The sequence below is a fragment of the Mytilus edulis genome, chromosome 11, assembly GCF_963676685.1.
Source record: "Mytilus edulis chromosome 11, xbMytEdul2.2, whole genome shotgun sequence".
Taxonomy (NCBI): Eukaryota; Metazoa; Mollusca; class Bivalvia; order Mytilida; family Mytilidae; genus Mytilus; species Mytilus edulis.
This window is the reverse complement of record NC_092354.1, coordinates 61779802-61802726: the sequence shown is the minus strand read 5'-3', so window position 1 is coordinate 61802726 and position 22925 is coordinate 61779802. Positions and strand designations below refer to the sequence as shown.

The window sequence follows — 22925 nt, the reverse complement described above, 5'->3', positions numbered from 1 at the left end:
AATATGGATCAATACGTAATGTCCCCATGTTTTACTCTAAATAAGTTGGGTAGCAATAACTTATATCAAATAAAGTACAACGACTGGTTGGATATTTGATGATGCACCTGTTCTGAAATTTCCACGAAATAAACTAATGGATGCTTTATTGAAAATCAAGACGAGGCATGGACATCGGTGTATCAGCGTATTTAAATTGGCAAGTCGGGTATGACTATAGTTATATACAAATTATAATTTCCTGTTTGTTCCTTCACCACTAGAGTCCTTGATAGTAATGCGTCTTATATATGTAGAACTCCTATATATATATATACTTCAGATTTTTTCAATTAATTATGATTTATATATTTTCAAGCATGATTACAACAGCTAAGATTTGCTTTTTTGCTTGTCTGATTGGTAAGTAAACATTATTGCCTCACAAAAATTATTTATTGCTTGATATGCATGTCAAATGAGCAAGTCAGGTACAAATCAGGATTACGTTAACAAGATTCCGTCACGATGAAGCATGCTATATGGACTCTTACACTTTAAACAACAATTTCTTTATATACTCATGTCATACATCTTTTAACCGACGTACATGTTACAGGAAATTATTTCAACTTATTAACGTGTGATATCAACTGAGAACAGAACAAATCAACGTCTGATTTATATCCATTCGCAAAATTAACGCTTTTATTCGCTCTCACCCCATATGGAATTTACTGAATCCATATATATCGTATTAGGTCACTAGCACACTATGTAACGCATTTATAGAATTTCATATATATGTCTCTTTCAAATCCGCATCTGTATCAATGCCAGACGCCATTACGATCCTACAAGACCGTGGAATTATATTGATCAATGGTTGATATATGTATAATATTGCAAAAAGCAGTATCATATACACGTTTTAATGTTCCTAAAATAGGTGTGGAAACTCTTGTCAGACACGGTATCTTAATAACTTTAATTTAAGTATTGAATATTGGATTTAATATTTTTGATTCGTGCGTCACTGTTGAGTCTTTTGTGGACGAAACGCGCGTCTAGCGCAAATATTTAATTTCTATCCTGGTATCTATGATGAGCCCTATTTTATCGTATTTTATATTAAAGACCCTCAAAATCAGATTCATACAAATATTTGACTCATTTTGCCATGTAATTTACTACACAATCTACTCTCCAATACAGACAAAACGATGCATATAGATACGTTTTAAATGAAGGCAGGTTTTTAATAATTTCCTGTTACAAATCTTTGAATTCTTTGAAAAACTAAGGATTGTCTTATACAAGGAATAGAATACATTAACCATATTTGACACAACGTTTTGGAATTTTAGTTCATTAATGCTCTTCATCTTTGTACTTGTTTGGCTTTATAACTTTTTTGATATGTGCGTCACTGATGAGTCTTATTAAATTAAGTTTCCCTAAGATAGCAAAATAACAACAAACGCATGAGTTTCATTTGATATTGTCAACTGAGTTACGTATACACAGTTTACATAATATGTTGTTAAATGAGATAGGAAGACAACAATTGTCTCCCTTTTGTCCACATGAATCAAAACAGTTGACAACATGTACTATATGAGGAGAGTTTCGCAAACCTCTTCCCAACATCTTTGTCTTGGCGCCTTGTAAAGTCATGAATACAAAACACGCATAGCATAATCAAGTTAAATTATAATACTGTAAAACTGAAAATTCATTTGAAAAGTATTAATGGTCTATAGCCAATTTTACAGATGCACAATTGTAATTATACTCAGAGTGACATGTATCGTGAAAATATGAACAAGTTTGCCTAAGGTGTAATATGTACAACTGTATGATTATGTGTATTGATAGTCCTTTTAAGGATTTTTAAATCCTTATTGCTTTCAAATAACATCACTTGTGATTAACATGTACGTACTAAGACATTTGAATAAAAAAAACCATGTTCTATCTGCAGGAAAATCATATAATATGAATAAAAATCATATCACTTATGTACGGAAAATCCTATTATGTATGAATAAAAATCATATTATATACAAATAAAGATCATATTAAATATGAATAAAAATAATATTAAATATGAATAAAAATCATATCAAATATGAATAAAAATCATATTAAATATGAATAAAAATCATATTTAATATGAATAAAAATCATATTGAAAATTAATAAAAATCAAATTATATATGAATAAAAATCCTATTATTTATGAATCAAAAGACATCACATGCTATATTTTAGCCTTTACCATGTGTCAGCCATGTAACGACGTAAGTGATTGTGAGACTACACCATGTTCAAGGCCATTTATAAAAGAATGCTTTTCTCGGATTTGTGCTTGTGTTAGTCAAATTGGTAAGAATTAAAAGTGTATTTAAATGCAACAATAGAGGTTTTTTTTGTTGACAAAATGGTACTCTCTACAAAACATGAACTACTTCAAAAAAAATTGGCACAGCCGAATTTTCTTACTTAATTGCAAGTTGTAAGGAATAAAAATGTTAAAGCTAATAATTGAAAAGAGGTTTTGATAAATAAAACAAATCGTCAGAAAGAGAAGTATATTCCTCTGGTTGTTGATGAAGCTTGAAATGAAACACACAAACTTATGTTAGAATGATCTTGATTCATTACACTATTGAGGATTACTGCTTTAGGGATGCAGCTAATAGTGAAATATAGGCATTAAATTCATTTGTGAGTGACGTAAAAAAATATTTGAATATTACAATAATGTTAATTAGGTCTTGATAACATATACAAACATTTTGGTAATGTATAGGATACTACAATGCAAACTATAATAGTTAAGAAGAAACTACAAAAAGAAAAAAAATATAAAAAAGAATGGATTTTTGACAATAAGATAGGTATTGTTCTTGAATGACGACGTGTTTCCTTTGTTGTTGTTGTTTAATTAGTTATCAAAGGTACCAGGATTATAATTTCATACGCCAGACGCGCATTTCGTCTTCATAAGACTCATCAGTGACGCTCATTTAAAAATATTGATAAAGCCAAACAAGTTCAAAGTTGAAGAGCAATGAGGATCCAAAACTCAAAAAGTCTAAGGTAATCTATGCCTGGGATTAGAAAATCCTTAGTTTTTCGAAAAATTTAAAGTTTTGTAAACAGGAATTTTATAACAATGACCACACTATTGACATTTATGTCACACCGAATTAACTATATGGATAAAGAGAAACTGAAACAGGTTAAAATTATCACAATGTCAAAATCTACTGGTAGGTTATATTCAGTCAGTATTGTTTAATAGTCGTAATCACTACAAAACAAAAAAATACTATTATTGTTTTCCTGGAACTGTTGGATTCTATTTTTGGATTAAGTATTAAGTCAAATAAAGCTAAGTGCGTTATACAAGCTCCTTTGACCAATTGTTTACTCTTCTATTTGTTTTTTGTAGAATGTGCAACTGCATTAGAGTGTATGCATTTTAATGTTTGTCATAGAAGTAGAGCATTATGTGCAAAAGGACGTTGTGCTTGTACGAGTAATTAGAAATGCAAAAGGAAAGATTTCATATAACAAATGCTCAAAACTTTATGTCATATGAAACGGCAATCAATGTAATTTTCTCTTTTATCATATAACGTTATACTGACCGAAGACATTATATGTACTTAAGTATTATTTATGTTTTACAAACTACACAAAAAATCTCAAATAGGTCTTTAAGCAACTGTGATGTATTACCTCTGAATCTAAGTTAATAAACATGAGTTATAAGATTTTCAAAATGTTTTATTTCTGATATGTTTTGAATAGATTAAAATACGCACATTATGAATAACAGCACTAAGCTGGTATCGTATTGTATATATGCTCACCTACAAAGGTTAATAGTACAACAAGTTCATTTATAATATTTATTTGAAAAAGGATATAGTATGATTTCTAGTCGAATTGATTTGATGGAGGCTTTTGGCACGGAACGTCTAAATACTTTTACAATTATATTTTGTTTGAAAAGTACTTATAAACTTATATTACATTGAACATAACGTTTTTTTTAAATGCAATGTTTTGAATCGGAATAGATATCGGGTTTGAAGAAAGAATGATACATGTGACAAAAATCTAGCTTTAAAATGTAACAACTGAGCCTTCAAATAGTTGTTGTAGGATTTTCCCAAGGTGCCGATGTTCGAACACAATGCACATGATTTGAAGGCGCTATTCGGTATGTGTCAATTCCAACCAACAGAGCTAAGGTAGCACTCCACAGTTAGGTGTGTAGTTTCGCATTTTGGCCCCTGTGGATTTTTCAAATATGAGAGCTATAAAATTCATTTTTGGATAGCTGAGTATTAAAATAGCCTTTGTATTGGGTTTATATGAACATCAAGAGTATGTAATGTATGTAATATAGGCTGTTTTCTGTATGACAGTCCGTATTTGCATGTCCCTACCATACATTGGTCCGGCAATTATTGTAATGTTTTTTTTCCAACTTTTTATCGCACGAACTTTGTGATTGGATTTTACGAAAAAATGAGGCGAAAGACACCCATTTTTTATTTGATCATTAGAAAGATTTATGAAAACAGTTTCTAAAAAGGTATTACTCAAAGGCATTGAAATTCTAGTTTGATCCAAATTTTGGGGGGATATGTGACATGTCCACCCCCCTTTTTGCAATATTTTATGGTAAATAAATGCAGAATGTTGCCATGGATACACATAACAGAAATTTATTTTCACTCTTTTAACTTTTGAAAATCAAATCTATGGAATATACTGATTACATACATATGCACATATACAACACAAACAGTTAGGTTAATGTATTAGAAATCCAGGAATAGGAGATGATAAAACATTTTGTGGCTTATTTTTAATTTCATTTTCTAACTGTGGAGTGCTACCTAAGTGATCTCTCAATTAAAGGATGTACTCCTTTGAGGAGCCAAAATGTTTTAGAACTAAACTTTTTTTTCTTAACCTGATTTTTGGGTTTATATGACTGTAAAAAGATAATTGGTGAAGCAAAAATCATAGTGCACTTCTTTTTTTTTATTACGGCCCTTTAAAAGTACACAAGTTTGATGATTTACCATTTTTCATCAATTTTCACCAAGTTTTGGGCTTTTATCTTGAAAAAAACACAGTTCCACAAACTTTTTGTCATACTTTCAATAAAGATGAAGTGGATCATTATGAATAAATTCAACTTAAAAAAACTATAGGTAGGTGTAAATATAAGAAAGTTTAATCATATTTTGATGCATTTTCGTGTCAAATTTACTATGCTGTCAATTTTGTAAATTTGTAATTATGCTCTGTTTTAAGAACAAAATGCATATTTCAACTTTTTTGTTATAAATGATTGAAAAAATTTGAAAAGAAAAAAATTGATATGGGATGTATATGATCCTGATAAATTCTTTTCTTGTATCTCTACCCATTTTCACAAAATTTTGGCAAAAAAGATGTAAAAAAATTGAAAAAATGATAACTAAAAACTTTTTATCGTAAATACACAATTTTTTAGATGGATTATAAAATTTTCAGAATTCATTGATATTTTCCACTAGTATTACATGTTTTAGACATAATTCCAGAACGAGATTTCAACGAGACTGAATCGTCAGAAGAATAGATCATTAACATAGTTGATGCAGACGGGACATGCTAAGGTGAAAATAAAAATATGATCGTGATAGAGTGACGTCACCTTTACCTTTCGGTTTGCATGAGAAAAACTTCCATGCCCAGAAAGGCATACATGGTTTTTTAGTAGACAGCGTTTGATCGAGATTAAGAGTATATTCTTCTGAATACAAAATTCAATTATAGAATTATGATATAAGGACTTTTAAAACAAAATATCTAGATAACTGTGCCAAAGGGGGAAGTATCAAGGTGAGCTACTTTCCGCACTTGGCATTTGTCCATCATCAAACGGTTTTGGAAAAATTTACTGCTTTGCCATTTATAACCAAACTCTGGACGTTTTTTTTCCAAATGTATCCAATAATCACATCTCCTTAAATTATGGGTATTTCGAGGCCGGATCAATAAAAACGAATTAATATTCCACTTAAAATTGTTATTTGTAATCATTTGTGAGATATTTATTTATAATATTTCATAAATAGTTAAAGGTGAAATTGGAGAATTCTGTAATCCTTCCACTGCAGTGATGAGATGCAGGGTATACGTAGAAATTGAGATTTTTATTTGAATACTTCGTCGTCAGGAAAAATAACTTTTTCGTCTGTTTTTTTTTTGCCATTATGCAAAAACTTTGTAGCAGTTACAGATATCATTTTTATGATTTTCCATTAACAATCTACACAATAGTCTTCGGTATATTGTGATGGCAGTATGCATCTAATGGCATGTTTACATTTAAGAACTGCAGGAACCGTATTGGATTTAATTATCTGAATTAAGAACAAAAAAGACTGATAAACCAACAATCAAGACTTTTTTTTAAAGAAAACACATATAGAATTAGATATTTTTACTTCGGCGATAAGTCTTTTGGAAATAAATATTCTCCTTCGCCTTTTTGGCAACATAAGTGTAATAAAAGTAACAGTGTTTGTAATAATTTATCATCGTAGTATATCGTTGAAACAAGAATTACGTATTGTTTAAACATAACAAATTTTCCTGTAATGTCTCCTTCACCTTATCGACAACAAATGCGTCTTACAAATGTATGTAAGTCACTTCCCTGAAATGTATATAAGTATGTTGTATTCTATTTATACTTCTCTCATCAATATATTGACAAATATGAATGCCAAAGTTGTAAGTACCTTTCTTGCTTGTCTTATTGGTAAGTGAAATTTTAATACTCAGAATATTTATATAATTGTATATATTATGTAGAAGACATTATGCTAAATCTCTTTTCAAATATTTACGGCATACTATTCTATAAACATTCATAAACACATCATTTTGTTTTCTTTTAAGGTCATATTTGAAATTAGTGAGCCTGCTTGTCGTATGTTAAGTTATGTAAGCAGTGTGTCTAGTGATTTTTAGTTATCTTCGTCTCAACATACGTCAAATAGGAATATATGATCTGTTAAGAAGAAGTGACGAGCTTCAATTTTAAAATGATAAACGCATTTTTAGCACTACTTGGTATTTCATGGCAGACAGTTTTTAATTGATTGGGGTTACTGCAGTGTAAGGAAGGAGAAAAAGATCGTTTGCAAGATAACCAGCAATCCTCGTCAATTAAGTAGTTATCAAAGGTACCAGGATTATAATTTAGTACGCTAGACGCACGTTTCGTCTACATAAGACTCATCAGTGACGCTCATATCAAAATATTTATAAAGCCAAACAAGTACAAAGTTAAAAGGCATTGAGGATCCGAAATTCCCAAAAAAGGTAATGCCAAATACGGCTAAGGTAATCTATGCCTCGGGATAAGAAAATCCTCAGTTTTTCGAAAAGTTTTGTAAACAGGAAATTTATAAAAATGACCACATTATTGATATACATGTCAACACCGAAGTGTTGACTACTGGGTAGGAAACGTCCACCAGCAGTGGCATCGACCCAATTTTAAGATTTGAAACCTGTCACGAACAAGGTTAGAACTAAGAAACGAAGTGTTGGAAGTTTAGTGCCATTACTGACAAGTCGGCCATTCTTAATTCATTGAGATGAGATATGGAACCAAATAGAAACTGTTGCAACAAGCTGGATTTAATACATTATTGGTAGTAGAATAGCGTACATTAACACGTTGAGCTCTGTTATTCTTATTTTTGATTGGCGTTTATCCATATTTCCCTGTTTTACTTTTTGTAAAACTCTGCAATTAAGCAATTTTATAATTAACTCAATTTCTAAATAATCTTTGCTTAATAAAATCAAAGAATTCTATTCATATGAGATTCAACGATTTATAATTTACTGTACTGCTAGATATAAGTATACAATTCTGATATCTGAAAGTATTTTGTCGCCATAGCTCAGTCGGTTGACCGCTGATTGGTTTATAAAAACACCCGACTGCACGGGTTATTTTAAACGGACTGGTCTTTAGGGATAGAGGCAGTGGGTTCCATTTTGATCATATTATACATTTATGATTTGAAAACGATTCTCTGTGGATTCGTACTTCCATTAAATTGGTCGTTTGTCTCACTATTGATGATTTGAACGAATGATAATGTCATTTGTGGCAATCACCGATAAAAGGTAGTCAATACCATATCTTACATTAGCAGACAACAACAGAAAAACGAAAAATACCAAAAAGAATTCAAACTTTTAAGTCCGAAATAATCTGAAAATGTCGGAATTGTTTTGAATATTTCAGTATAAACCGTGTGATAAGTAAAGTATTCGTTCATAATTTTAGAGAATTTAAAAACATATCGAATTTAGAATATAAAAAATCAAATCAGGTCCTTCCTATTTTTATCCCCTTCTACCTTTATGTTTATAGAATGTTTTATTGTTGAAGAATGAAGACAACCCAATTACACTTCAAAATCAGGTACGGCTACGGGAAGTAAAGGTTTTATTAGTTTTTCAAATCAATCTACTATGAACGTCACCAACAATTCTACAATTTTAGTTTGTTATCTATATGCATTCAAGGATAGGTTTTTTTTATATATCCAGAAAGAAAAAATAGCTCGGGACAAGCGGTCAATTTATTTCTGTTGGATCGACGTATTTTCCCATAGACATGATACGGGAACGCAAGCGAATTAAAAGGTCGGCTCTATGTTTTGATCTTGAATTAGAAAAGAAGGTGCAATATCCATTTCACTTTGTATGTCCCACCTACGATAGGAGAGGGGCATTATGTTTTCTGGTCTGTGCGTCTGTTCGTTCGTTCGTTCGTCCGTCTGTCCCGCTTCAGGTTAAAGTTTTTGGTCAAGGTAGTTTTTGGTGAAGTTGAAGTCCAATTAACCTAAAACTCAGTACACATGTCCCCTGATAGAACTTCCTAATTTAAATACTAAATTGGTGTTTTGACCCCAATTTCACGGTTCACTGAACAAAGAAAATGATATTGTAAATTTCAGGTTAAAGTTTTTGGTCAAGGTAGTTTTTGATGAAGTTGAAGTCCAATCAACTTGAAACGTAGTATACAGGTTCCCTGTGATATGATCTTTCTTATTTAAATACCAAATTAGAGTTTTTGCGGTCCACTAAACACATAATATGATAGTGCGGGTGGGGCATCCGTGTACTATGGACACATTCTTGTTTGAGAAATGTTTTCATCTAAAATAGGTGCATACTATATTCTCTGTTGGTATTAAACAGGGAAAAAAATATATCCCTTAATTGACATATACCCAATATCTTATATCAGTTGAATCTTCTCCTTCACATATTAAAAGTGTTTATTTAAGAGTGTTCTTCACTTTATAACATTTTGCCTATACCAAGACCGGAATATTGCAGCTGTTTTTCACTTGTTCTGTTTATAAATAGCCTTTGATTTTGTCAGTTTGAGTGGACTTCCCCTTTTGTAAATTTTCATTGGAGTTTAAAAATGTTCTAGATTATACATGTTTCCATCCTTTCAATATCATTATTAAAGTATTGTCATGATCAATCTGAGGACATGTTGATGATATCTTTAGAGCTTCCGCTATTCAGTAGAAATAGTTTTTTTTTTGTATAAAAAACATAATCGGAAGTAGTGTATACAAATTTTCAAGTTCAAATCTGTACAAAATATTAAATCACGATACTGCATATTATAACTTAAATAGACAACTAACGTCAATATAATCTGTATGTTCAAAACGTCATTTCATTTCAGTATCCTCCATTTGCGAACCTTGTAGAAATGCAAATAATTGTGTAAACACACGATGTGTAAACCGGACAGTGATTAATTGTATTACCAACTTGTGTACTTGTGTAAATTCGTCAACCACCAGTAAGTATTAAGATACAGTATTACTTTCAATTCCAGCAAAACATAGACCGATACTGTCAAAATGGGATGACTAGCCAAATGTTTTTATCTATTTATTGATCAAATTCGCATTGAGAAAAAACAGGAGCAGGGGGTATCGTGTTGTTTATTCTTTAGTTTTCTATGTTGTGTCATGTGTGCTGTTGTTTGTTTGTCTTTTTCATTTTTAACCATGGCGTTGTCAGTTTGTTTTAGATTTATGAGTTTGACTGTCCCTTTGGTATCTTTCGTCCCTCTTTCCCATAAAAAGGTGTGCACTGACATGTCTCTTGTATCGGTCACTGTTTTTGAAATATTAAATATTAAATATATGCTTAGTGTCAATATAAGTTATATACTTGTATACTAATAGATACATAGTGTGCTAGTGACCTAAAACAGTATATATTGGGTCAATAAATTCCATATGGGGTAAGTGCGAAGCTCGAATCCCTGTATGGAATTTATTGATAATATCCAAAATATGCATGAAATGTACTACGTTAATTTTTGTAATGTTTTGATGTTCACATTTCAACAATTTAAAAAGAGAGTCATACAAAAATTATTTAAATAATAGAAAGCCCATGTGTACGATAAGAAGCGTAAACGAGAAGACAAAGAAGGAAAAGACAGAAAGTCAGTTGAGCTATAGAAAGAAGGAATAAAGGGTACAAATTAGTTTGAAAACGATAAGTAACTTTAACTTATATCCAGTCTTTAAACAACATTCACGATTAAACCCAGAGTAATGTTATATTTTTGTTTTTACTGAGTTTCTACATTCTTTCTTTGTAGAACCAACTAACGGCTGGAATTGTAAGTACAGAAATGTTTGAGAAACATGACGAGTATTTATATTTATATGCCATTTATTTCACTGCATAGATTTACAAATAACTATAGTCTGATAATTTTTGCCAATCGTCTATTAAGTGAAAATATATAATTCTTCTAAAAGAGGGACGAAAGATACCAAAGGGACAGTCAAACTCATAAATCTAAAACAAACTGACAACGCCATGGCTAAAAATGAAAAAGACAAACAGAAAAACAATAGAACACATGACACAACATAGAAAACTAAAGAATAAACAACACGAACCCCACCAAAAACCAGGGGTGATCTCAGGTGCTCCGGAAGGGTAAGCAGATTCTGCTCCACATGTGGCACCTGTCGTGTTGCTTATGTGATTACAAATCCGGTAAATAGTCTAATTCGGTAGGTCTAATCGTCGGTACCATCAGAAATAGGCAGAATCCGTGGTATTTTTCGTATTTACACTGTTTTTAAATTTGAGTGTATTTTTTATTAGACGTGAACAAATTAAGATGGTATTGCATATAAAACGCTGACAAAGGCAGAAAAGTAAAAAATAAACAATGTATGTTTTCTTTTCTTTTTTTGTAGTTTGTGCAGTTGACAGTGAATGCGAATCATTATGTCATCCACATCCAGGACAATGTCATGGAAGACGATGTTTGTGTATGAGTCATAATTATAAATACGAAAGAAAAAGAATATGTTTTCACCAGATATGGAGAACATTGCAATTATAACATTTCTCATATTTTGTAATAATGACAGAAGACGTTCTATGTATTTCTAATAAAAGATTTAATATCAGTACTTGTGATCATGTAAGTTTCCTCCACCAATGAGCTTTTGTAAAGCCTTCCATTTGAATTAAGTAAATAAATTAGCATATTGAGTTATCAAGCGGTGTAGTACAAAGTTTTAATGTTAATATTTACATTACATGACGTTAGAGGTTAATGCGGTATGAACCTATTTTTAAATACTAAAACATGTAGAGTTTAACGAATCGAACGTTTTTATCTGAAGAGATCTATTCTTTTCTAAATAGACCTTCATAAGGTGTCACTTTGACGTGGAATATCAACGGTATTTTGAGGGCTGCATTTTGCTCAGTCTTTAATTTTGTTGTGTTCTGGATACTATGTTTATCTGTTGATCGTTTTACAGTGGGGTTTTGTCATAATATAATCAGTTAATTTTGATTCAAGAGTTTAAGCATCTCTTTAGTATCTTACGTCTCTCTATTGAATGCCCACACAGTAATTTTTAGTAGCTGTATATATATTGAATATATATACATCTGTGTGTGTAAATGACATGAACACAGCAAATAGATATCGCTACATTTCGTAAACATGGTAAATATGACTAACAATGAGTCTTGCATAAACTAATTTATTTCAACAAACTTTACATACACCTACATTCAAATATCTGCATTGGCTAAATCAAAATAGTATCCTTTGATGAGTACTAGTCAATAACATGTCCGCAGTGTTTACAGCATCGTAGTGTGCCATTTTCGACTGGACTTCCGCTTGCATTGTCATTGGCCGATTTGAAGTCAGTAAATTGTGATATGTGAACTTGGACGGTAGGGTTCTCTTCTTCGCTCGACTGATTTTGTTCGGAATCTGTTTCACGTATTTCATCTATATCACAAACGCCATTTCTTTGGTCGTTCAAGGTAGACAACTCAAGTATTTCCTCAATTTTTGAGTCTAGCGATCCGTACTTTTGACGATTACAAAGTGGTCGGTTTATCTTATATGTGTCTAGACTTTGTTGTTTAGTACTGTCCTTAAGTTTTAATCGTCGTCGAGGGGACAAACGAATTGGTCTACCGTTAAAATCGGTATTTGTTATTTGTTTTGCAAATTCCACAATAACGTCATTATTGTCAAACAAGGCTGCAAAGCTTCCATTGATAAGTTTAGGTGACATTGGAACATTGCTCAATAAGAGGCTTATTCCGTAATCCTTCCGTTTCAATGGTACGACACGGGGAACGCGCAGAATAGGGATTTCCTTTTCAAATACTTCGTCGTCAGGGGAGATTACTTCCTCGTCTGTTGATTCGTCATCGTGTAAAACTTTTGTAGCAGTTGCAGATATAATTTTCCAGTCACGTTCTATATCACAGTCTTCAGTATATTGTGACGTCACAGTAAATCGAATTACGTATTTCCCTCTGAGTAATGCAGGGACCATATGAACTTTTCCTGAACGGTTAAGCCGTTTCAGTAACATTTCGGTCAGTTCATTTTCACCCTAAAAATAAGAATAAATACGTATCTTGAGTATAACATATTAGACCATTTATTTTTGAGTTCTGATTTAAACCTTGTTTTTTTTAACATATATCAATGAAGACGCCTTTAAAGATGAACGATTGTGCAACTTCAATGCGTCAATCATGTTTATAACTGTCATTCCTGTTACTGTTTAAATAGATTTGAAAATAGTTGTGTAGTGCTACGACGCACTCACAGAAATCTGTTTCTTTTTTTCCCCTGCGAATCGTTGGACGTTATAGATCAGTGTATTGTGGTGACATAAAAGAAGTGTTAACCGCTGATTTTGAGGCTAAATTTGCTGTTTTGAAAAGATTATTGACAAAGTTGTTATAGTTGCATCAATTCGTTTACTTTATTTATTTTATGATACAATCAACAATACACTTCTGGCTATAGTTTTAACATTCAATCATACAAAAAAGTTACCTTCAGTCGAAAGACAACCATTCCCAGAATTCTTTTGGCAGCGACTTCAAATCGACTATCATTTCGTACAAGTAGTTCAAATTTTGTTGCCAATCGTATGCCCTACAACAGATATATTTCAATATTAAGAAGTACAGCACCGCCTTTTACTGAGTGTTTTGTGCGTTCAGTCTTTTAAACTGTTGTTAACCTTCTATTGTAGAAATTATTTTTTTCTTTTCTTTTGGTTATGTTATGAGGGTTTTGTTTTCTGTGCATGTATGTTATTGTCACATGCTATCTTTTCTTTTGGTTATATTATGAGGGTTTTGTTTTCTGTGCATGTATGTTATTGTTACATGCTATGTTTTGTTTTCTGTGCATGTATGTTATTTTCACATGCTATTTATTTATTTTTTTACATGTTTAGATAATTTTGTATGTTGTTTTCAATACAAAATCCCTGTATTATGTTATTAAGTATTCTAAATGTTAAGAAACAAACATCATTCGAAAGAAACTTGTAAATGCATTTGTCATTCGCGAGCAAGCTCAATGTAGACCTCGATTACAAAAAAACAGATACCTCCATATTCAGCTCGATACCATTACTAATACCGTCTCCCATTTTATTATATACATCATATTTCAATTACAAACACATTGATAATAAAAATTGTCATAAGTCTTGATTGTTGAGATTTGCATATTTTCATTATATATAAATATACTTGCTTTTCTAACATGCATCTGTAGACCCTCCACACCAAATGAACGTATTACAAACCAGAGTTTCAGTGATCGGAACCTTTTACTAAGAGGTATTTGCCAGTGCTGTGAATTACAAGTAATGTACATATTAAGGTAGCATAATACAAAGATTTTTTTACTTCCAATCACTAACCTTTAAAATACTGTAACTTTCTTATGAATGCATAGAAAAAACAATAAAAGAGGTATATATAGATAGATAAAAGATTAATCTTTTAAATGAATGCAATATTTCTATTATGCAATTATTATGTAATCAATTATTATGTAATTAGTGGCAAAATCTCGGTCAGTTCACTTGAATTAATTTAGCTCTATCATCTCTTTAACTATACAGAACATTTTAACGAAATCTTAATCAACACATCATATGCATGGGCTTCAAAAGGGTGTCTCAAATTGTCCTTATGGTATTTCATTCTCTCATAAATCTCTAATTAGTGTAAACATTCTAACCACATAAAAGAAGATAATGTTTAATTATGTGTAAAATGTGTTCTATACATTCTATCTGAAATCTGAGACATCATTTTGTAGATAATGACCATAGGAACAACATATAATAAAATCAACCCTCTAGGAATACCTATGCAGAAGCTAATTTCAATTGAAAGTGAAAATTTGGTGAAAAATATTTTAGACACAGATTACATCATAATTGATTACACAATTGTTGCATAATACTAACATTGCATTAATTTGATCGACTAATCTGTTAGTTATCCATAACTACCACTTTTATAAATTTTCAAGCATTATTAAGAAAATTGCAACATTTTAAAACTTAGGAATTGGAGTTATAAAATCTTTGTATTGTGCTACCTTAACCACTCAGTTCAACCAAATATGCCGTCAATTATTCAACCTTTAGGAATAACCATTTTTACAAAAACCAGAATGCACCTGTTAAGTGACATATTCACAGTTAAAATAAAAAAAAAATATAAACAACTCAATTCGATGATGTTTTGATTTTAATAATCATTAAGATGAATAAATAAGATTTCGTCTGTGTCGGTAATTTGTTGTGGTTGTTTTTTCATCAGTGTATACTTATCATCTACATTCCTTTTCCTTTTTTTCTTTCTAAAAATATTTTGTCAAGTTTTAATTTTATTTTTTAAATGTTTAAGTTTTAAAATTTATTTCAAATGAAAGAAAAATACAGACATCTCAGTAAACGTATCGACACATTGTCTTGTGGTTGTATTGTGTATTTCTTGATTTACTATCACATTAAACAAATTATAATCGAATTAACTCAGGTGGTTGAGATTGTAAACTTATCTAATTGACATCAGTGTGAATAAAAATAAATAAACTGATCATAGATACCAGGATTAAATTTTGTATATACGCCAGACTTGCGTCTCGTCTACAAAAGACTCATCAGTGACGCTCGAATCCAAAAAAGTAAAAAAGGCCAAATAAAGTAGGAATTTGAAGAGCATTTAGGACCAAAATGCCTAAAAGTTTAGCCATAATATATATAAATATCAGGCTGTATTGATAGTTAAGCTTTTAGTTATATTTTTTTTTTACATACATGCATATTTTAGTCATTTTGTTGCATTTTGTATTTTGTTATTTTGAGCACTGCTAATGATGGTCAATACAGAGAAGCGCATCAGACGAAGAACATTTGTTTTATATATTTTGAAACAAGTATAGCATATACGAAAAAGGTAAATATATGCATACTGTAAGGGTCAACTACCCGTATCAGCCCTCTTGAAATCTGCCGCAATCTGTTTTTCTCTGGATATTTTTAGTGGTCGACACAGTGTTGTATTTTTTTGTTTTGTGTATTGGAATACCTATTATAAGGAAATAATCAATTATGACGAGACATTCAATTGCCATTCTGAGTGTGTTAATTTAGTTTTTGCTATTTCTGCATTTTTAAACTTAGAATAAACAGAAAGGTGTGAAATAAGTACAATGTTTTTATTTTTTAGGTATATGATTGAAATCGTTTTATGGAATAACTTTTTCAGTATTTCATATCGGTTTTTACAAAGAGACATACATGTTTACTTACCATATAGTCAATTGCAGCACCTAGAAAAGGGTAAATTCACTAATTAATCAGTTACATGTAAATTTCAAATGCCATAATAACTGATGTAGATTCATTATTTTCCTCCTATAACCAACCCCTATTATCGATAAGATGATATGTGGTCCTGATTGCTTTTAAAAAATAAATCGTTTTGGCTACATGTTTGTATATCGCGTATAGCAAACTTTGGTCTACGTTTCCGATTGCTATTGCAGTTCAGTAGGATTAACAACAGTGTTATGCAAGTTTTGTCTATTTATCCTCAACGATGACCGTAATGATAGCGTGTACTGGAATGTTCTAACATTAAAGCATAACATGACAAAATGGTACAATGATGGTATGAGATCTAATACAACTAGTGTTTCAGTTACAATCCAAATAACAATATGTTTTTGCATTTTCTTTCTACATGTGCTTTTCATTATATATCTTGAATTAGAATTTTTGCATTCTAAAACAAATTACACATTCATTGCATAACTCACTGCATATCCGTCTATAGTTTTCTATGTTTTATATTGTGTACTATTGAGTGTCTGTCTTTTTTTCCTTTTTCGTCTTAGCGTTTTTAATTTATTTTCGACTTATGAGTTTAAATGTCTGTCGGTTTCGTTTGTCTATCTTGTAAAGGTCGAGATGACAAATGATGGCCTTATATTTTCTCGATGTTATCAATCGACCAACAAAGGATGGGGAATTTTGAATAACAAAGTAGTGTGACCTCTCAAGTGAAATATTTCTTTATTCCTCTCCTTATAATGGATTCCATTTCAAGTAACAGTCGATTAATGACCACTTTACCTATTTCCAATGAAACGTAGTAATATGATCAGGATAATACAGTCAGAAGCTAAGAAAATATCCCTATAAGATATTGCTATTGGTTATCCTTTTCTATCGAGTTGGTTAGATATTGAATAACACGTTGCCGGGTAAGTATATTAAGACTTTATATTATTTTTAAACGAACTATACGAATTCAAATCGGTTCTCCCCATTTCGGCGATATTCAATATTAAAAAAGGAAGAAAAAAACCAAATTCCAAATCCTGAAGAAAATCTAAGAATCAAAACAGAACTTTAAAACTTTAAAATCCTTTTATATTTTACTATAAATTTGAGGTAACAATTGATAGTTTTAAAGATATGCTTAGAGGTCATAAACAAATAAGGCGGACATTACTAAATTTAAAACTGAAATTTGTTAACTCGTAACTGTTAATCGGACATACTTATACTTTTTAAATCAACACCAGATAGGAAATCACATGGGAACTGTGTCAAAAGTGAATACTCCCTGAAGACTCACTATCTGTATTTGATTAATCACCGTTTTGTGTTGTAATACAATTCACTTTAGTGCATAATGTAAACCAACTTATTTTCGCACATACTGTATTTCGCGTTCAGTCCTTTCTATTCGACTTCGCAGAGATTTATTTTCGTGATATTCCTATATAAATAAATTTGGTGTACTTACTGTCTTCTGATTAGTTAAACGAATTAGCTTTATTTTCAATGTTATCAATTTTTATGGCGACACGCCCACTCTAACGTTGTGTATTCATACGCAAACATCTGTGTACTTTGTTATTCGTATTAATATACATCTTTGAGCCTTATTTTTGATAGAAATTTATTTATAATGAATGGCAATAATTTATTTTGAATTTATTGAACCATAAAATTAATTTTTGACTCATCACATTTAATATAAACCGCTTCGCGGATTATTCAATGTAAAGAGTCAAAAATTAATTTTATGGTTCAATAAATTCAAAATAAATAACAGCCATTCATTAATTAACTGATGTAATTATAAAAGAAAATATCTAAGTTTAACATGTTTTGGCACTCGCGAACAAATAAATCGTTAGAGAAAATTATGGGGTTTACAAATTATGATAATCTCAATATTATTTAAGTTGTTGGTTAAGATAGGAATTTTTTTTTTTTATCTATTTCCCTAATTTTCCAAGCATGTAAGAATTATTAAGTTGTCTCTTCTGTATTGGAATTTCTATCATGATAGTTAATTATGCTGACTTAGTTAGGTTCGTATACATTTTGGATTTTGTTTTTGTAGTTTTCCAACATGGCAATGGCCATTAAATATATGACATGCAATAGAATGTCCCATAATTCATTATTGTGAAATAAGTAGAATTCAAGACTAATCATAAACGTATTGCCATTTTCTCTTATCTTCATTTGTCACATGGTCTTATATCAATTTCTCATAATAAGATTTCACTTTTGTCATTATGTCAAACAGAAGTGCTCTTTACCAGATTAATTATCTAAACATATTTTGTCAACAGTTTATTTCTGATTTACGCGAAGTGATAAGTCTCGAAACAAATTGACGATCCCACTCAATTCCCTATATTTATTGACCAATCAAATTAATTATATGTCGTGAGTGCAGATCATATTTAAATGGCGTTGCATGTGAGAAGCTGATAAGATGTCATTACTGATTGGAAATAATTTGTTCTTTAAACCACTCGATGAAATAAAGCTGATGGTGACGAGTCTAAATGTCAAACAAAGACGGAAAGCTGATTTATGATAGTTTCTGTCTAAACGGAAACAGCAATGAATTATATTGTGATCTCAGTTTCATCTTTTGTAAATAAATAAGACTATTCTACAGCTGACCGGTACGTGATACTAAAATTGGCTAAATATAGTGTTCTTATACTACTTATTTGTTATATTATATGTATATGATATTGGATACTAAATAAACCTCTTTCATTGATGTACAATGCTTTGAATGCTTATGAAATAATTAATTGAAGCAGCGATTTTGTTTTCATGTTTTCTGTATTTGTAATGAGGTTGTCATTTTTCTTCGACTTATGAGTTTTTAATATCCGAATGGTATCTCATAACAGACAACTGGACTAAGAGACATAAACATACAAAACAAAAAATCTAAAACTTAAAGACTGAGCAACACGAACCACCCCAAAAAAACGGGAATAATCGCAGGAGCTCTGGAAGAGTAAACAAATCAAGATCCTCATGTGGTACCCGTCATGTTGCTTATGAAAATAAACAAATTCCGTTTTTGGAAATAGTATTTAAAAAAACGCGAGTCGCAAATCCTGAACTCTAACTTCACACATATGTTAGATACAAAATTGTAATTTCTATTATCTTATTCAAGAATATAAATCAAATGACACGTTGATCAATTAACATATATAAAACAAAGTCTCTAATAAAAACATTTCACTGAAAACGCAATTGCTACATCTATATCTAATTACTGAAAACAATGAAATTAATTTTAAATGTATAGTTTCCTAATGACTTGACGTGATTCTAATATGTGGAAATTAGGCGGAGGTGTTTAAAGACATTAAATCAACAATTAACAAGAACATAATGAACATAATATGAGAGAAAGTTTATACATAATAAATGATGTGCACTTTATGTTTCGACTTTATGCAACCGATGAACACGAAATGTGTTATTGAATAACCTTCAACAGGTTCTATTACAATGAAAAATAGAAGCACGTGCGTTAAACGTTGAACTCCAACAACAGGTTTTATTAAAAAAACAACAAATCTATTCAAACATACAAGACCTACTATTTTGTACGCCAACGCTTGTTAAGTCTACATTCGCTATTACCTAACACGTTACAAAGCCATATCAATAGGTCAAGTTGGACTAGCTATAGGGCAGTTGCATTCTTAGTTAAAGTAAAATTGTAATGCATTATCAGAAAATACTCAATTCAAATGAATCAATTAAATCATGTTAATATCAATGAATCTAAGGTTTGAATAGTTATTGGCGACACTGGTCCAGCCAAAGTAATATAAAAAATTAAAATTTAGGATAAGTTTAACCGAAACGCTTATCTTGGATGCCGTTTGACAGATTGTTTTTACTAGATATACTGGTGATAATACAATGTTTTTTTTTTCAATTTGTTCATTATGATTTTGTTAATTTCAAATTGAAGATATGTAGTATAAAATAAAGAGATGGGAATCTACCAAATTTCAAATGTAGTGTAGCATATTAATCTATTGCAATATAAAATCATAATATCTAATAAAATTTGTAGATTTAGCTAACAAAGTCCTTATGTTTGTATAAAGTAACATTCGTTTATAGTGGAACATTGTTTTAATGTTGAATAAGCTACAATTAAAAATTGCTTGCTGGTCCCTCTCTGTGATTACCATTATATTACGCTGGTTCATTTCCCAATCAATCTGTCACCAAGGGAAGATAAATAAATAGATTTTCGTTCATAGTCTTTTTCAAAAATGATGAACGGTTCTTTATATTGGTATGTAATTATTTTAAACGTTTCAAATTTATGAAACTATATTCGTACATCAATGTTTTTGATACACCAATAACAAAAACTGAAATATATTGAATTGATACATTTTGTAATTATTCAAAATTATATCAGAAACCAAAACATAATTATAAAATAATGAACCTGTTAAGGGGAGAGAATACTCGCATAACTTTTTCGAATTGGCACATAATACAACGAAATGTCACTCTTGCATACAAATGGCACATCAATATAATTAATTATCTGCGAAATCGTCCCCCACCTTCAATGATGATTCCAAATTATAAATATAACCAAAAGTTGTTAATCTATAGATAGTTAAGACTAATGAAAGCTAACCCAATGTAACAAGAATGCATGTGTCCTCAGTACACGAATGCCCCACTAGCACTATCATTTTCTATGTTCAGTGGACCGTGAAATTGGGGTAAAATCTCTAATTTGGCATTACAATTAGAAAGATCATATCATAGGGAACATGTGTACCAAGTTTGAAGTCGATTGGACTTCAACTTCATCAAAAACTACCTCGACCAAAAACTTTAACCTGAAGCAGGACAGACGGACGGACGGACGGACGAACGAACGGACGGACGAACGAACGGATGAACGGACGCACAGACCAGAAAACATAATGTCCCTCTACTATCGTAGGTGGGGCATACAAATATTTCTTTGCAATTTTTTAAAATTTCCTCAGAAAAATACTCGAGCCACTTGACTTTCATAGCTCAAAATTAACGTTTTTACACAATATTTGAATAAAGTAGTTGAAGATTATTTGCTTCTCAAAGTGTAAGACGAAATAAAAATCGTATGCTTGCACCATCCTACCGAAATACGGATTTAATTAAGTCCTGAACATTTCGACATTTCTTCGTATATTTTGAACAAAACCGGTTTTAACCAAATCACAAGTACGTGTTAAGATCCGACTAAATACCTATTTTCCTATATGGTCAGGTAAAGTTGCTATACAGTAGTGGGTGTAGGCAGTTATAGGCACATAAACGGACTTCAACAATTAGAAAGAAAAATATACCGTATATATATGAATATATTTGGTCTTCGAAGTTATAGAAAAATAATCAATATGTCGTTTTCAGTGCACTAAAAGGTTTATATGTCTCATTACATTTATAAATTATTTGCTTTGATACGATAATATTCATCAAACTGTCCAAGTCAAACTGTGTTTTATTTCGTTTTTTTTTATATATATATTATACATGTTATATAAATGAATAAAAAGTACCTGTTCGATTGGTCTGAATACTCTCACGGATATAACATCATAAACGTTTGCGATAAATTAATCAGAACTTTTCTTATCATATCGTTGTGAGAGAAAGTAAATTAATTAGTGTTATTGTTAGAAAAGTTGATATTTCAATCAAATAGCTTGTCGTGACATGAGTAATTTTACACCGTAAGTGTAGCTTTAGTATGCATTGGCCTTCTATAAAACAGATGTTATCTTAGTAAACTTGAATATCAACATGAATAAACAATGTTAATGAACAACATAAGGCTAAATAGAGGACACACGTTCGTTTCAGAAACGTTCAAGTATGATAATTAATCGAATAAAGATAATATATATCTGTATTAATCATTGTTAATCATTCCTTGGGATTTCGTGTTGGTGTAGGAATTTTAGAAAAAAAAGTTCTGGTATATCAGAACTACAGTTTAATTCAGAACTGCGTATAGGCTAATATAAGACAAACATGACAAACGACTTCTCATTTTAAAATTTACGACCTGTGCATGGAGATGGAGTATGATAGAAAAAAACAAAATTTGAAATTCTATTAAAACAATCAAATCATTATTATCATGATTATACATAGAAAGACTATTCTCTTTCTTTATTTTCAACACACATGTTAGTTTTTTCTCATTTTGTTAAGTGCTATTAGATGAAGTAAAGACAGACGTTTTCAATTCAGTCTCTGTTATTAATTAATTGTCCTTTCTTTATTTTATAATGGCATAGGTTTAGTATAATATCTGTGAATGCAATGCATAAAACAAATTCAGAATTACCATAAAACAAAATGGAGTTCCTGATCGGATATTCGTGTACACTAATATTACAAGGATGCAGATTATAATAGGCATATTTTGCTTGTTTATTTTGACTTTATTTATCCAAACAGAGCAAAGTTCATAGCTTGTACAGTTTATAAATATCAGTTTATATCATGGTAGATTTGACCGACCTGGCAATTCTTAACAACCTTATGATATACAGTTACACCACTGTCCCAGTTTAGGGTAGTGTTGTCTGC

The 22925-nt window shown here is 30.8% G+C and overlaps 1 protein-coding gene and 2 long non-coding RNA genes across 3 annotated transcripts in view; 2 read left to right on the top strand and 1 right to left on the bottom strand.

Annotated features, from left to right (window-relative positions):
• Positions 1 to 262: 262 nt before the first annotated feature.
• LOC139496024 (uncharacterized) lies at positions 263 to 5347 on the top strand. Its single transcript, XR_011657527.1, has 4 exons — positions 263 to 402; positions 2254 to 2367; positions 3440 to 4247; positions 4907 to 5347. It is a non-coding gene; the product is annotated as an uncharacterized lncRNA (long non-coding RNA).
• A 1352-nt stretch (positions 5348 to 6699) lies between these two features.
• On the top strand, positions 6700 to 11561 carry LOC139496023 (uncharacterized). The gene is made up of 4 exons (XR_011657526.1): positions 6700 to 6823; positions 9797 to 9916; positions 10733 to 10753; positions 11346 to 11561. It is a non-coding gene; the product is annotated as an uncharacterized lncRNA (long non-coding RNA).
• Positions 11562 to 12129: 568 nt separating this feature from the next.
• LOC139496002 (aromatic-L-amino-acid decarboxylase-like) overlaps positions 12130 to 22925 on the bottom strand; it is a 46114-nt gene continuing 35318 nt past the window's right edge. Inside the window, exons 10-13 of the mRNA XM_071284437.1 lie at positions 16269 to 16288; positions 14192 to 14290; positions 13478 to 13579; positions 12130 to 13025 (exon numbers count right to left, since the gene is read on the bottom strand). Coding sequence (XP_071140538.1) covers positions 12228 to 13025; positions 13478 to 13579; positions 14192 to 14290; positions 16269 to 16288 — 1019 coding nt within the window. The 3' untranslated portion in view covers positions 12130 to 12227. The remainder of the gene's footprint in view (positions 13026 to 13477; positions 13580 to 14191; positions 14291 to 16268; positions 16289 to 22925) is intronic.